Genomic DNA, 17,088 nt, shown 5'->3' with positions numbered 1-17,088 from the left:
GTGTTTATGCATGTGTGTGTGCGTGTGTGTGTATGTACTAACTGTTGGTTGAACAGGCTGTGGGTCTGTGCAGGTTGGGACCTCCTCATCCTCAGTGCTCTCTCTCAACTTCTGATTCAACTGCAGAGAGAGACAGACAGTTAGAGACAATCACATGTCCACAGTACTATGGTCCTAATCTAGAATGACCAGGTTGTGTTCTAGAATGCCTTGGACATACGTGTTCTAGAATGACCTGGTTGTGATCTAGAATGTTCTGGTCGTGTTCTAGAATGACCTGGTTGTGATCTAGAACGCTCTGGTTGTGTTCTGGTCGTGTTCTAAAATTACCTGGTTGTGATCTAGAACGTTCTGGTCGTGTTCTGGTCGTGTTCTAGAATGACCTGGTTGTGATCTAGAACGTTCTGGTTGTGTTCTGGTCGTGTTCTAGAATGACCTGGTCGTGTTCTGGGGTTCTATAAAGACATATTGATGTTCTAAAATGACCTGTTTCTGATCTAGAGCGTTCTGGTTGTTCTTCTGGTCTTGTTCTAGAATGACCTGTAGGGCTGGGAGATAAATCAATATAAATAAAAATCGAGGTAATTACTTCCCTCAATAACAATACCAAAACGTTCAGATACATTTTCGATAACGTTGATATAGAATAATTAGGTCCAGCAGTCACCTCTGTGACGCAGGAGGAACGTGCGGAGAAGTGACAATGTGCACGTGGAGAGGTACACGTCCACTAAACACCACTTAGCACCTGGAGTGATGGAGTCGCCACTATTAACCAGGACAAATGAGTGATGTAGGTGAAAACAGAGGCAGTAATAGCCGTGGAGAAGGAGGAGGAGCAGATTCACCTGGAAGTGGTTTGGCTTTTAGAAGTCCGACAAAGAGCAGAACAATGTTCGGTGAAGATTGTGCCGTAGACGGGTGGCTACCAAGTCTGGTAATACAACAAACCTTTTCACCATCTGAAGCAAAATCACTCTTTGGAACATGCAGGGAGTTTGAGTTTAAAGAGCTGTCTCAGATGGTCAATGAGGGACATGAAAACCCAGCTTCTTCACCACAACTGACAGCTAAAAAGAGAAAAGTCACTGGGTCGTTTTTTATAAAAGCCATTCTCCACCACCACAGGTCTTACTGAAATCCAGCTGGTAGACAAGGAACTCAGCTGTTACCTTCAGTCTCCTGATGCTGACAGTGAATCCACTGGACTGGTGGAAGATCCAACCAAAACACTTTCCCAAAGTCAGCCACCTGGCACAGCGCTACCTGTGCATTCCTGGGACCAGCTCCCCCTCAGAGGGTGTTCTTAGCACAGGTGGCAACATAGTGACCTGCCATAGGGCAGCTTTAAAGCCAGAGACCTTAGACGGGTGGCAACATAGTGACCTGCCATAGGGCAGCTTTAAAGCCAGAGACAGTAGACAGACTTGGCTTTCTGGCTTGTAAGACAACAACTACCCCAACTTCAACAGTTATAATACATATTGACTTGGCTTTCTGGCTTGTAAGACAACAACTACCCCAACTTCAACAGTTATAATACATATTGACTTGTCTTTCTGGCTTGTAAAGACAACAACGACCCCAACTTCAACAGTTATGATACATATTGACTTGGCTTTCTGGCTTGTAAAGACAACAACTACCCCAACTTCAACAGATATAATACATATTGACTTGGCTTTCTGGCTTGTTAAGACAACAACGACCCCAACTTCAACAGATATAATACATATTGACTTGGCTTTCTGGCTTGTAAGACAACAACGACCCCAACTTCAACAGTTATAATACATATTGACTTGGCTTTCTGGCTTGTTAGACAACAACGACCCCAACTTCAACAGTTATGATACATATTGACTTGGCTTTCTGACTTGTAAGACAACAACTACCCCAACTTCAACAGTTATAATACATATTGACTTGGCTTTCTGGCTTGTTAAGACAACAACGACCCCAACTTCAACAGATATAATACATATTGACTTGGCTTTCTGGCTTGTAAGACAACAACGACCCCAACTTCAACAGTTATGATACATATTGACTTGGCTTTCTGGCTTGTAAAGACAACAACGACCCCAACTTCAACAGATATAATACATATTGACTTGGCTTTCTGGCTTATTAGACAACAACGACCCCAACTTCAACAGATATAATACATATTGACTTGGCTTTCTGGCTTGTAAAGACAACAACTACCCCAACTTCAACAGATATAATACATATTGACTTGGCTTTCTGGCTTGTAAAGACAACAACTACCCCAACTTCAACAGATATAATACATATTGACTTGGCTTTCTGGCTTGTAGGACAACAACTACCCCAACTTCAACAGATATAATACATATTGACTTGGCTTTCTGGCTTGTAAAGACAACAACTACCCCAACTTCAACAGTTATGATACATATTGACTTGGCTTTCTGGCTTATTAGACAACAACGACCCCAACTTCAACAGATATAATACATATTGACTTGTCTTTCTGGCTTGTTAAGACAACAACGACCCCAACTTCAACAGATATAATACATATTGACTTGGCTTTCTGGCTTGTAAGACAACAACGACCCCAACTTCAACAGATATAATACATATTGACTTGGCTTTCTGGCTTATAAAGACAACAACGACCCCAACTTCAACAGTTATGATACATATTGACTTGGCTTTCTGGCTTGTAAAGACAACAACGACCCCAACTTCAACAGATATAATACATATTGACTTGGCTTTCTGGCTTGTAAAGACAACAACGACCCCAACTTCAACAGATATAATACATATTGACTTGTCTTTCTGGCTTGTAAAGACAACAACGACCCCAACTTCAACAGTTATAATACATATTGACTTGGCTTTCTGGCTTATAAAGACAACAACGACCCCAACTTCAACAGTTATGATACATATTGACTTGGCTTTCTGGCTTATAAAGACAACAACGACCCCAACTTCAACAGATATAATACATATTGACTTGGCTTTCTGGCTTGTTAAGACAACAACGACCCCAACTTCAACAGATATAATACATATTGACTTGGCTTTCTGGCTTGTAAAGACAACAACTACCCCAACTTCAACAGATATAATACATATTGACTTGGCTTTCTGGCTTGTAAGACAACAACGACCCCAACTTCAACAGTTATAATACATATTGACTTGGCTTTCTGGCTTGTTAGACAACAACGACCCCAACTTCAACAGTTATGATACATATTGACTTGGCTTTCTGGCTTGTAAGACAACAACGACCCCAACTTCAACAGATATAATACATATTGACTTGGCTTTCTGGCTTGTAAGACAACAACGACCCCAACTTCAACAGTTATGATACATATTGACTTGGCTTTCTGGCTTGTAAGACAACAACGACCCCAACTTCAACAGATATAATACATATTGACTTGGCTTTCTGGCTTGTAAGACAACAACGACCCCAACTTCAACAGTTATGATACATATTGACTTGGCTTTCTGGCTTGTAAGACAACAACGACCCCAACTTCAACAGTTATGATACATATTGACTTGGCTTTCTGGCTTGTAAGACAACAACGACCCCAACTTCAACAGTTATAATACATATTGACTTGGCTTTCTGGCTTGTAAAGACAACAACTACCCCAACTTCAACAGATATAATACATATTGACTTGGCTTTCTGGCTTGTTAAGACAACAACGACCCCAACTTCAACAGATATAATACATATTGACTTGGCTTTCTGGCTTGTAGGACAACAACTACCCCAACTTCAACAGATATAATACATATTGACTTGGCTTTCTGGCTTATTAGACAACAACGACCCCAACTTCAACAGATATAATACATATTGACTTGGCTTTCTGGCTTGTTAAGACAACAACGACCCCAACTTCAACAGATATAATACATATTGACTTGGCTTTCTGGCTTGTAAAGACAACAACGACCCCAACTTCAACAGATATAATACATATTGACTTGGCTTTCTGGCTTGTTAGACAACAACTACCCCAACTTCAACAGATATAATACATATTGACTTGGCTTTCTGGCTTGTAAAGACAACAACTACCCCAACTTCAACAGATATAATACATATTGACTTGGCTTTCTGGCTTGTAAAGACAACAACGACCCCAACTTCAACAGATATAATACATATTGACTTGGCTTTCTGGCTTGTTAGACAACAACTACCCCAACTTCAACAGATATAATACATATTGACTTGGCTTTCTGGCTTGTAAAGACAACAACTACCCCAACTTCAACAGATATAATACATATTGACTTGGCTTTCTGGCTTATAAGACAACAACTACCCCAACTTCAACAGATATAATACATATTGACTTGGCTTTCTGGCTTGTAAAGACAACAACTACCCCAACTTCAACAGTTATAATACATATTGACTTGGCTTTCTGGCTTGTAAGACAACAACGACCCCAACTTCAACAGATATAATACATATTGACTTGGCTTTCTGGCTTATAAAGACAACAACGACCCCAACTTCAACAGTTATAATACATATTGACTTGGCTTTCTGGCTTGTAAAGACAACAACGACCCCAACTTCAACAGTTATAATACATATTGACTTGGCTTTCTGGCTTGTAAAGACAACAACGACCCCAACTTCAACAGATATAATACATATTGACTTGGCTTTCTGGCTTATAAAGACAACAACGACCCCAACTTCAACAGTTATAATACATATTGACTTGGCTTTCTGGCTTGTAAGACAACAACGACCCCAACTTCAACAGATATAATACATATTGACTTGGCTTTCTGGCTTATAAAGACAACAACGACCCCAACTTCAACAGATATAATACATATTGACTTGGCTTTCTGGCTTATTAGACAACAACGACCCCAACTTCAACAGATATAATACATATTGACTTGGCTTTCTGGCTTGTAAAGACAACAACTACCCCAACTTCAACAGTTATGATACATATTGACTTGGCTTTCTGGCTTGTAAAGACAACAACTACCCCAACTTCAACAGTTATAATACATATTGACTTGGCTTTCTGGCTTGTAAAGACAACAACTACCCCAACTTCAACAGATATAATACATATTGACTTGGCTTTCTGGCTTGTAAAGACAACAACTACCCCAACTTCAACAGATATAATACATATTGACTTGGCTTTCTGGCTTGTAAAGACAACAACGACCCCAACTTCAACAGTTATAATACATATTGACTTGGCTTTCTGGCTTATAAAGACAACAACGACCCCAACTTCAACAGTTATAATACATATTGACTTGGCTTTCTGGCTTGTAAAGACAACAACGACCCCAACTTCAACAGTTATAATACATATTGACTTGGCTTTCTGGCTTGTAAAGACAACAACGACCCCAACTTCAACAGATATAATACATATTGACTTGGCTTTCTGGCTTGTAAAGACAACAACGACCCCAACTTCAACAGTTATAATACATATTGACTTGGCTTTCTGGCTTGTAAAGACAACAACTACCCCAACTTCAACAGTTATAATACATATTGACTTGGCTTTCTGGCTTGTAAAGACAACAACGACCCCAACTTCAACAGTTATAATACATATTGACTTGGCTTTCTGGCTTATAAAGACAACAACGACCCCAACTTCAACAGTTATAATACATATTGACTTGGCTTTCTGGCTTATAAAGACAACAACGACCCCAACTTCAACAGATATAATACATATTGACTTGGCTTTCTGGCTTGTAAAGACAACAACGACCCCAACTTCAACAGTTATAATACATATTGACTTGTCTTTCTGGCTTGTAAAGACAACAACGACCCCAACTTCAACAGTTATAATACATATTGACTTGGCTTTCTGGCTTGTAAAGACAACAACTACCCCAACTTCAACAGATATAATACATATTGACTTGGCTTTCTGGCTTGTAAAGACAACAACGACCCCAACTTCAACAGTTATAATACATATTGACTTGGCTTTCTGGCTTGTAAAGACAACAACTACCCCAACTTCAACAGATATAATACATATTGACTTGGCTTTCTGGCTTGTAAAGACAACAACGACCCCAACTTCAACAGTTATAATACATATTGACTTGGCTTTCTGGCTTGTTAGACAACAACGACCCCAACTTCAACAGTTATAATACATATTGACTTGGCTTTCTGGCTTGTAAAGACAACAACTACCCCAACTTCAACAGTTATAATACATATTGACTTGGCTTTCTGGCTTGTAAAGACAACAACGACCCCAACTTCAACAGATATAATACATATTGACTTGGCTTTCTGGCTTGTAAAGACAACAACGACCCCAACTTCAACAGTTATAATACATATTGACTTGGCTTTCTGGCTTGTAAAGACAACAACTACCCCAACTTCAACAGTTATAATACATATTGACTTGCACTATGTTTTTTTATTTTTGTATTTCCTGCTCATGACTTGTAAGGGTTTACAGCTTTTAAAAAAAAGTGAAGTTAAAATGTTATTTGTGAGTTCTACTTCTGACAATAAATAAGAAGCAAAGTGTTCAGGCAGGCTTGAGTCTGAAGCAGATATGCACCTTTAAAACATTATTTGATTAATATCATGATAATTATCGTTCTTGAATGAAAAAAAAAAATATATATATATATCGTGATAATTTATTTGCCATATCGCCCAGCCCTAATGACCTGGTTGTGTTCTAGAATGACCTGGTTGTGTTCTAGAATGACCTGGTTGTGTTCTAGAATGACCTGGTTGTGTTCTAGATAACCTGGTTGTGTTCTAGAATGACCTGGTTGTGTTCTAGAATGACCTGGTTGTGTTCTAGAATGACCTGGTTGTGTTCTAGAATGACCTGGTCATTTTCTGGTTGTGTTCTAGAATGACCTGGTTGTGTTCTAGAATGACCTGGTCATTTTCTGGTTGTGTTCTGGTCTTACCCGGTTAACCCAGAAGAGGAGGGCATTCTCCCACGGAGCCCCGCCTCCCATTTTCTCTGCCTCTGCAGTCATCTTAACCTTGCCCACTGTCTCCATGGCAGCCAGTGACATCAGCGAGTCAATCAGGACCAGGTGGGCCCTCTAGACCAATCAGACAGAGAGAAGCAGACCATGAGCCAATCATGAGAAAGCAAAGGATCAACAATAGGAGTACCATTAGGGTTACACACACACACACACACACACAGTAACACACACACACTGTAACACACACACACTGTAACACATACACACACACACTGTAACGCACACTCACACACACACACACACACACACACACACACTGTAACACACACTCACACACACTGTAACACACATTCACACACACACTGACACACACACACACACAGACACTGTAACTCACACACTGTAACACACACTGTAACACACACACACACACTGTAACACACACACACACACTGTAACACACACACACACTGTAACACACACACACACTGTAACACACACACACACTGTAACACACACACACAGACACTGTAACTCACACACTGTAACACACACTGTAACACACACACACACACTCACACACACACACACACACTCACACACACACTGTAACACACCGTCTTGATGGGCGTGTGGCTGAGGTCTTCCTCTGTGATGGCCACATCCTGGTCCCTGGGCTCCAGGCCCCTCTTGGTGAGGAGCTGCAGAAGTGCGGAGTTGTCCCCTGGGGGCCCCTGAGGAGCGGGCTGGGAGACCCCGTGGAGCAGGGCCTGGGTCCTACAGTACAGCTCAGGGGACAGGAGTAGCTGGGAGACAGAGGGCTTGAGGTGCTCCTGCTCATACTTGTCTCTGTACAGAGGCTCTCGCAGCTCCACCGGGACATTCTCTATGGTGGATGAGAGGGGTAAACAATGAGGAACTGTAGAACTACCTGAACATTCTCTATGGTGGATGAGAGGGGTAAACAATGAGGAACCGTAGAACTACCTGAACATTCTCTACAGGGAGACAGAGGACAACCTATAGAGTTAGAACTGTAGAACTACCTGAACATTCTCTACAGGGAGACAGAGGACAACCTATAGAGTTAGAACTGTAGAACTACCTGAACATTCTCTACAGGGAGACAGGACAACCTATAGAGTTAGAACTGTAGAACTACCTGAACACCCCCCCCCCCCCTCTATCTCACTCTCTCCCACTCTCAATCAGTTACTACAGAGAGAAAGAAAGGATGAAAGAGTGAATGTACAGACTCTCTCCCTCCTCATCTCTCTCGCTCTAGACAGGCATATCACACAGAGGACAGATATAATGTCATTATCTGCATGAACAACTCAGCCAGGCGACAGTGTGTGTGTGTGTGTGTGTGTGTGTGTGTGTGTGTGTGTGTGTGTGTGTGTGTGTGTGTGTGTGTGTGTGTGTGTGTGTGTGTGTGTGTGTGTGTGTGTGTGTGTGTGTGTGTGTGTTTCCTCTCTGGCAGTCAGACGAGATGGACTCAGCTTAGAGCTCTTGCACACAACACCAAGAGTGGACCACATTCTGCGGCATGGCACTGCAACACACACATCCCTCGGCTGAGCTCAGTGACCCATATCCCTCTGCTGCTCTAGGAGAGGGAAGGATGATCTGAGAGATTGGAGCAGCTCTCCCACTGACAAGGAAGAAAGAAATATCTAACTCTGGACTGGACTACTCCCCTCCTCCTCTCTCCTCTCCTCCTCTTCTCCTTTCTCTCTTGGAGTCGGCTCCAAGAAGAAAGAGAGAGGACAATAATTCCAGATGGGCTGTTGAGAGAGGGAGCAAGGGGAAGAAGGAGAGGAATCTGATCGAGGCTGCGTCTGATTGGCTGTAAACATAGTGTGTCCTTTGTTATCAGCAGGACTATGGTCCTTGACACACACACACAAACACACATACATACACACACACACACACACACACACACAAACATACACACACAAACACAAGCACACTAAACTATAGTAGATTCAACTCTGTGTGTTCAAGCTACAGAACACTGGAGATAAATGGAAAGCTGGTTGCCATGGGAACGGCAGAAGAGGAGAAAGCCATTCCGTCTCAATCAAAAGGAATGACTGTGGCTCTGGACTGTGGCTAAGCAGGGCCCAGCTAACCCAATTAGCATCATGTTAATCTAATCCAGTAGAAACAGGTTAAGAATGCTAAAACAGCAGAAACACACACAGGGCAGAGGAGGTTCAAAACAAACAGAGGCTTTGACTGAGACTGTATGGCAAGGAGGGTTGTGTACAACATACACAGCTATGTAAAGACCAGTGGAGGCTGCTGAGAGGAGGACGGCTCATAATAATGGCCGGAACGGAGCAAATGGAATGTCACCAAACATCTGGAAACCATGGAAACCATGTGTTTGATACCATTCCACTGATTCTGCTCCAGCCATTACCACGAGCCCGTCCTCCCCAATTAAGGTGCCACCAACCTCCTGTGGTAAAGACACACACACACACAAATATACACACACAAACACACAATGGAATGTGTTCATTAACACAAAGGGGAAGAAGGAGAGGAATCTGACTGAGGCTGCGTCTGATAGGACACACTATGTTTACAGCCATTGTTATCAGCAGGACTATAGGCCTTGACACACACACACACACACAGAAACACACACACACACACACAAAAACACACACACACACAGAAACACACACACACACACAGAAACACACACACACACACACAGAAACACGCACACAGAAACACACAACCACACAGAAACACACACACATCATGTCTGGCACAGGATCCTCTATTGATCTGTTATAGATTTAGAAGTCACTTAACCTCCACGAAGACACTTACTTTAACAGTGTACACTATAATACCAATGTTACACTGCAAGACAGAGTGCATCTGTGCAGTGTGTGTGCCAGATGTTGACGTTTGTTTTCCAACTTCCGTATTGGGGTGACTGAGATTTCTGTCGGGAATAGGCTACTAACAACATACATCAGGTAGCCTTCAACATACCTCAGGTAACCTTCTACATACATCAGGTACCCTTCAGCCTTCAACATACGTCAGGTAGCCTTCAACATACCTCAGGTAGCCTTCTACATACCTCAGGTAGCCTTCAACATACCTCAGGTAGCCTTCAACATACCTCAGGTAGCCTTCTACATACGTCAGGTAGCCTTCAGCCTTCTACATATGCCAGGTAGCCTTCTACATACGTCAGGTAGCCTTCAGCCTTCTACATACATCAGGTAGCCTTCAGCCTTCTACATATGTTAGGTAGCCTTCTACATATGTTAGGTAGCCTTCTGCATATGTTAGGTAGCCTTCAGCCTTCTACATATGTTAGGTAGCCTTCTACATATGTTAGGTAGCCTTCTACATATGTCAGGTAGCCTTCAGCATACCTCAGGTAGCCTTCTACATACATCAGGTAGCCTTCAGCCTTCTACATATGTTAGGTAGCCTTCTACATATGTCAGGTAGCCTTCTACATACGTCAGGTAGCCTTCTACATACCTCAGGTAGCCTTCTACATACCTCAGGTAGCCTTCAACATACCTCAGGTAGCCTTCAACATACCTCAGGTAGCCTTCTACATACGTCAGGTAGCCTTCAGCCTTCTACATATGCCAGGTAGCCTTCTACATACGTCAGGTAGCCTTCAGCCTTCTACATACATCAGGTAGCCTTCAGCCTTCTACATATGTTAGGTAGCCTTCTACATATGTTAGGTAGCCTTCTGCATATGTTAGGTAGCCTTCAGCCTTCTACATATGTTAGGTAGCCTTCTACATATGTTAGGTAGCCTTCTACATATGTCAGGTAGCCTTCAGCATACCTCAGGTAGCCTTCTACATACATCAGGTAGCCTTCAGCCTTCTACATATGTTAGGTAGCCTTCTACATATGTCAGGTAGCCTTCTACATACGTCAGGTAGCCTTCTACATACCTCAGGTAACCTTCTACATACATCAGGTAGCCTTCAACATACGTCAGGTAGCCTTCAGCCTTCTACATATGCCAGGTAGCCTTCAACAAACTTCAGGTAGCCTTCTACATACATCAGGTAGCCTTCAGCCTTCTACATATGTTAGGTAGCCTTCTGCATATGTTAGGTAGCCTTCAGCCTTCTACATATGTTAGGTAGCCTTCTACATATGTTAGGTAGCCTTCTACATATGTCAGGTAGCCTTCAGCATACCTCAGGTAGCCTTCTACATACATCAGGTAGCCTTCAGCCTTCTACATATGTTAGGTAGCCTTCTACATATGTCAGGTAGCCTTCTACATACGTCAGGTAGCCTTCTACATACCTCAGGTAGCCTTCTACATACATCAGGTAGCCTTCAACATACCTCAGGTAACCTTCTACATACATCAGGTAGTCTTCAGCCTTCTACATACGGAAGGTAGCCTTCTACATATGTCAGGTAGCCTTCAACATACGTCAGGTAGCCTTCTACATATGTCAGGTAGCCTTCAACATACACCAGGTAGCCTTCTACATACATCAGGTAGCCTTCAACATACGCCAGGTAGCCTTCTACATACGTCAGGTAGCCTTCAACAAACGTCAGGTAGCCTTCAACATACACCAGGTAGCCTTCTACATACATCAGGTAGCCTTCAACATATGCCAGGTAGCCTTCTACATACCTCAGGTAGCCTTCTACATACGTCAGGTATTCTTCAACATACACCAGCTAGCCTTCAACATACGTCAGGTAGGCTTCAACATATGTCAGGTAGCCTTCAACATACGCCAGGTAGCCTTCTACATACATCAGGTAGCCTTCAACATATGCCAGGTAGCCTTCTACATACCTCAGGTAGGCTTCAACATATGTCAGGTATTCTTCAACATACACCAGCTAGCCTTCAACATACGTCAGGTAGGCTTCTACATATGTCAGGTAGCCTTCAACATACACCAGGTAGCCTTCTACATACATCAGGTAGCCTTCAACATATGCCAGGTAGCCTTCTACATACCTCAGGTAGCCTTCTACATACGTCAGGTATTCTTCAACATACACCAGCTAGCCTTCAACATACGTCAGGTAGGCTTCAACATATGTCAGGTAGCCTTCAACATACGCCAGGTAGCCTTCTACATACATCAGGTAGCCTTCAACATATGCCAGGTAGCCTTCTACATACCTCAGGTAGGCTTCAACATATGTCAGGTATTCTTCAACATACACCAGCTAGCCTTCAACATACGTCAGGTAGGCTTCTACATATGTCAGGTAGCCTTCAACATACCTCAGGTAGCCTTCTACATACATCAGGTAGCCTTGTACATACGTCAGGTAGCCTTCAACATATGCCAGGTAGCCTTCTACATACCTCAGGTAGGCTTCAACATATGTCAGGTATTCTTCAACATACACCAGCTAGCCTTCAACATACGTCAGGTAGGCTTCTACATATGTCAGGTAGGCTTCAACATATGTCAGGTAGCCTTCAACATATGTCAGGTAGCCTTCAACATACCTCAGGTAGCCTTCTACATTAGGGAATCGATACAGTTAAAAGGCTCAAACTCACGATAGACAGGCAGGGTGCTATTGAACGGTCCCACAGGAGTAAATGACACTTTCTCTATTTCCCTAATAACCAATCCTCAGTCCTCTCTCCACCCCAAGACCTCAAGACCACGTTCTGTAGCCACGTGTGGATAGAACGCTCCCACTTTATCTGGATGGTCCCACATAGATGCTCTACAGACGGCCACACTATCAACAAACTATCTGTTGATAAGCAACTGCTTGCTAAGGTCACGGTTAGGTTTGGAATAAGGGTTAGTGTTAGGGTAAGGGTTAAGGTTAGGGTAAGGGTTAAGGTTAGGGTAAGGGTTAAAGGTTAGGGTTAAGGTTAGGGTAAGGGTTAAGGTTAGGGTAAGGGTTAAGGTTAGGGTAAGGGTTAAGGTTAGGGTTAAGGTTAGGGTAAGGGTTAAGGTTAGGGTAAGGGTTAAAGGTTAGGGTTAAGGTTAGGGTAAGGGTTAAGGTTAGGGTAAGGGTTAAGGTTAGGGTTAAGGTTAGGGTTAAGGTTAGGGTAAGGGTTAAGGTTAGGGTAAGGGTTAAGGTTAGGGTAAGGGTTAAGGTTAGGGTTAAGGTTAGGGTTAAGGTTAGGGTAAGGGCTAAGGTTAGGGTTAAGGTTAGGGTAAGGGTTAAGGTTAGGGTTAAGGTTAGGGCTAAGGTTAGGACTAAGGTTAGGGCTAGGGTACGGCTTATGGTTAGGGTTAGGGATAAGGTTAGTGGATAGTTAGTTGAAATGTTGTTGAAATGTTGTTACAAACTATCCAAATAAAGTGTTCCGATAGAACTGCCATGAACAGAGCTGAGGTTATTATGACTCCCTGCTAAAATAAAGGTTACATCAATTATAGGCCTACATGTTCTATATTCTACATGTTCTATATTCTACATGTTCCATATTCTACATGTTCCCTATTCTACATGTTCCCTATTCTACATGTTCCCTATTCTACATGTTCCCTATTCTACATGTTCTATATTCTACATGTTCTATATTCTACATGTTCTATATTCTACATGTTCCCTATTCTACATGTTCCCTATTCTACATGTTCTATATTCTACGTTCTATATTCTACATGTTCTGTATTCTACATGTTCTATATTCTACATGTTCTGTATTCTACATGTTCTATATTCTACATGTTCCCTATTCTACATGTTCTATATTCTACATGTTCCCTATTCTACATGTTCCCTATTCTACATGTTCTATATTCTACATGTTCCCTATTCTACATGTTCCCTATTCTACATGTTCTATATTCTACATGTTCCCTATTCTACATGTTCCCTATTCTACATGTTCTATATTCTACATGTTCTATATTCTACATGTTCCCTATTCTACATGTTCCCTATTCTACATGTTCTATATTCTACGTTCTATATTCTACATGTTCTGTATTCTACATGTTCTATATTCTACATGTTCTGTATTCTACATGTTCTATATTCTACATGTTCTATATTCTACCGGTTCTATATTCTACATGTTCTATATTCTACATGTTCCCTATTCTACATGTTCTATATTCTACATGTTCTATACATTCTATATTCTACATGTTCTATATTCTACATGTTCTATATTCTACATGTTCTATATTCTACATGTTCCCTATTCTACATGTTCTATATTCTACATGTTCTATATTCTACATGTTCCTTATTCTACATGTTCCCTATTCTACATGTTCTATATTCTACATGTTCTATATTCTACATTTTCCCTATTCTACATGTTCCCTATTCTACATGTTCTATATTCTACATGTTCCTTATTCTACATGTTCCCTATTCTACATGTTCTATATTCTACATGTTCTATATTCTACATGTTCCTTATTCTACATGTTCCCTATTCTACATGTTCTATATTCTGTATGTTCTATATTCTACATGTTCCTTATTCTACATGTTCCCTATTCTACATGTTCTATATTCTACATGTTCTATATTCTACATGTTCTATATTCTACATTTTCCCTATTCTACATGTTCCATATTCTTCATGTTCCCTATTCTACATGTTCCCTATTCTACATGTTCCATATTCTTCATGTTCCCTATTCTACATGTTCTATATTCTACATGTCCTCAATTCTACATGTTCCATATTCTACATGTTCTATATTCTACATGTTCTATATTCTACATGTTCCCTATTCTACATGTTCTATATTCTACATGTCCTCAATTCTACATGTTCTATATTCTACAAGTTCCCTATTCTACATGTTCTATATTCTGCATGTTCCCTATTCTACATGTTCTATATTCTACATGTTCCCTATTCTACATGTTCTATATTCTACATGTTCCCTATTCTACATGTTCCCTATTCTACATGTTCTATATTCTACATGTCCTCAATTCTACATGTTCTATATTCTACAAGTTCCCTATTCTACATGTTCTATATTCTGCATGTTCCCTATTCTACATGTTCTATATTCTACATGTTCCCTATTCTACATGTTCTATATTCTACATGTTCCCTATTCTACATGTTCCATTTTCTACATGTCCCATACTTTACATACATTGTTTTCTACATAGGCAATTTCTATCTGAACGTTCCAAGACGTTGCGTCATACTGCACGCTGCAGAGGACATTACAATTCCACCAAATGGGCGTGTTAACAGGCCTGTAGGCTGACAAAGGGAACCCCCAGGTGCAACTGCCAGGGAAATGTGTAGGCTACATACAAACGATTAGGCGAGATGATATCCTTTCCTCGTCTCCTTTCCTTAATGGTAGGCGTACAATCGCTGATCTGATATAAATTGGCAGGTGAAAGCGACGTGGTTATAATCTATCCACTTCGCCTATCGGTGGTGATGGAAGCTTGTGCCGAAAAAGCCAGAACAGACATATCTGTATGTTCATCGCATGTTATTTTGTGGCAGCTGTATAGCTGTCGTTTAACCACAGGCTATATGAGTGGCAGTGTCACCTTCACACGTTTGTGTCAATCTATAACACAATCTATAAAACACAAGCCATGCATGCGTTTGGCTACGAGAAGGCTGGACCACGGTGATGTAGCCAAGGCGTGTGCGCGTGTAACACTGACACACATATGGAAGGGATATCCATTTAGGCTACCACGCACGCGGTGGCATAGGCCTACACTCATATTAGCCTGATATGTGGCGCGTGCAACACATTTAACGAGCAGATAGGCCTGTTGATCTTGGAGTGTATGTCTATATTATCATCCAGTAGTATTACAGGCCGCGGGATAAATAACAGATTAACTGACGTTAGAAGTATAAGAGGAAGGCGGTGACGCCATCCTCCTCCGCCCAGACCGCTCCACGCGAACCGCTGCCCCTTTGAATCAAGGCCTTCTATTTCTTAACCATTCAGATTTCTGAACCTATAGAATAACCCCATTTAAAATACAAAATAAAAATATGAATGAACAGGTACGCTGTAACATATGGCATTCAACGCGTTCACCTTTGAGAGTGAAATGGCCAAAGAAGCAGTAGCTAACAGCCTCTGATGAAGAGGATAGACGCATATGGGTGTGAGCCTTTGAGATGCTTTGTGTGAGTCGCCTATCACATATAGCTGTAGTCTATAATCAGACACATCGTAACCTTGACAACATAAACTTTTTTCGAATGAAATATAATTATTCCATTATTATTAACAGTACATATCCGTGGTTCTGTCCAATAGACGCCCTGGGAAAAACCTAAACCTCTGTGGCCTGTCAATTTCCCCGTTATAGCCCACGGGCACCGGCCAACTGCATCAATAACGGGAGAAACGTCGCCCAATCGCCCATGATAAATAAAGCCCATTTTACCTGCGGATCCGTATGACTTCGCCAGTAGCCACCGGACGCTGGCGCACACCTTGGCTCGGTTGAAGTCGTACTGATTCAACGGTTTAATCTCCGGTACCGTGAATGTCTTCCTCATCTCACCTGCATCCTCCATAGCCCCACCAGTCCACCCAGCCGTTCCGGGAAGGAAGGATGGAGAGCCGATGAGAGGAAGGGAGAAGGAGTGCACGCGATCTACAAAGAGGGGTGTTACCGCAGCAGCTGCCGGTGAAATAAATCCAAAAATATAACAACAGCGATTTAAATCCTAATTGTTGCGGCGAATAATTAACGGTGACTGCTGTGCTGTGACCGTCTATGTCACCACGGCCTGATAATTAAGGTGTTGGTCCTTATTGCCGCTGCGAGCAATGCGCGGTCACTTGCTGCGTTGGCATCAGTGGGCTTGGGGATGATGGGTTGTAGTGGTATACTGATCCACAGAGACAACCGCATTTCAGGAAATGATTTCCATTCTTTCTGCTCTGCGAAGCTGTTCCATCACAGTAGTCCCCATGCAGTAGACTGCTGCACACGCATCCAGATGTAGGAGAGCCGCCACACTTTGATTGACCTAGTTTTCAAGTGCTGCTGTAGCCAACGGCCCTGTATGGGGGGTGATAAGGGACATATATAAACCTAGGCAACCGTACCACCTGACATGACACAAACGCCTTAATAACATCTGCGTGACGTCTGCAT

General features: G+C 42.0%; 1 protein-coding gene across 4 annotated transcripts in view; it reads right to left on the bottom strand.

Moving 5' to 3' along the window:
* LOC110487212 (calmodulin-regulated spectrin-associated protein 3) overlaps window positions 1–16,958 on the bottom strand; it is a 41,206-nt gene extending 24,248 nt beyond the window's left edge. For 3 of the 4 annotated variants that reach the window (XM_036948873.1, XM_036948875.1, XM_036948874.1), the window contains exons 1-4: window positions 16,369–16,958; window positions 7,611–7,879; window positions 6,967–7,107; window positions 43–120 (exon numbers count right to left, since the gene is read on the bottom strand). In XM_036948873.1, the coding sequence (XP_036804768.1) occupies window positions 43–120; window positions 6,967–7,107; window positions 7,611–7,879; window positions 16,369–16,501 (621 nt within the window). In that variant the 5' untranslated portion in view covers window positions 16,502–16,958. Of the gene's footprint in view, window positions 1–42; window positions 121–6,966; window positions 7,108–7,610; window positions 7,880–16,368 lie in introns of those variants that run through there. The other variant, XM_036948876.1, reaches the window with a different exon arrangement.
* Between the last annotated feature and the right edge of the window lie 130 nt (window positions 16,959–17,088).

Source organism: Oncorhynchus mykiss, chromosome 17 (genome assembly GCF_013265735.2).
Source record: "Oncorhynchus mykiss isolate Arlee chromosome 17, USDA_OmykA_1.1, whole genome shotgun sequence".
Classification (NCBI taxonomy): domain Eukaryota; kingdom Metazoa; phylum Chordata; class Actinopteri; order Salmoniformes; family Salmonidae; genus Oncorhynchus; species Oncorhynchus mykiss.
This window is presented reverse-complemented; position numbering and strand designations above follow the sequence as displayed.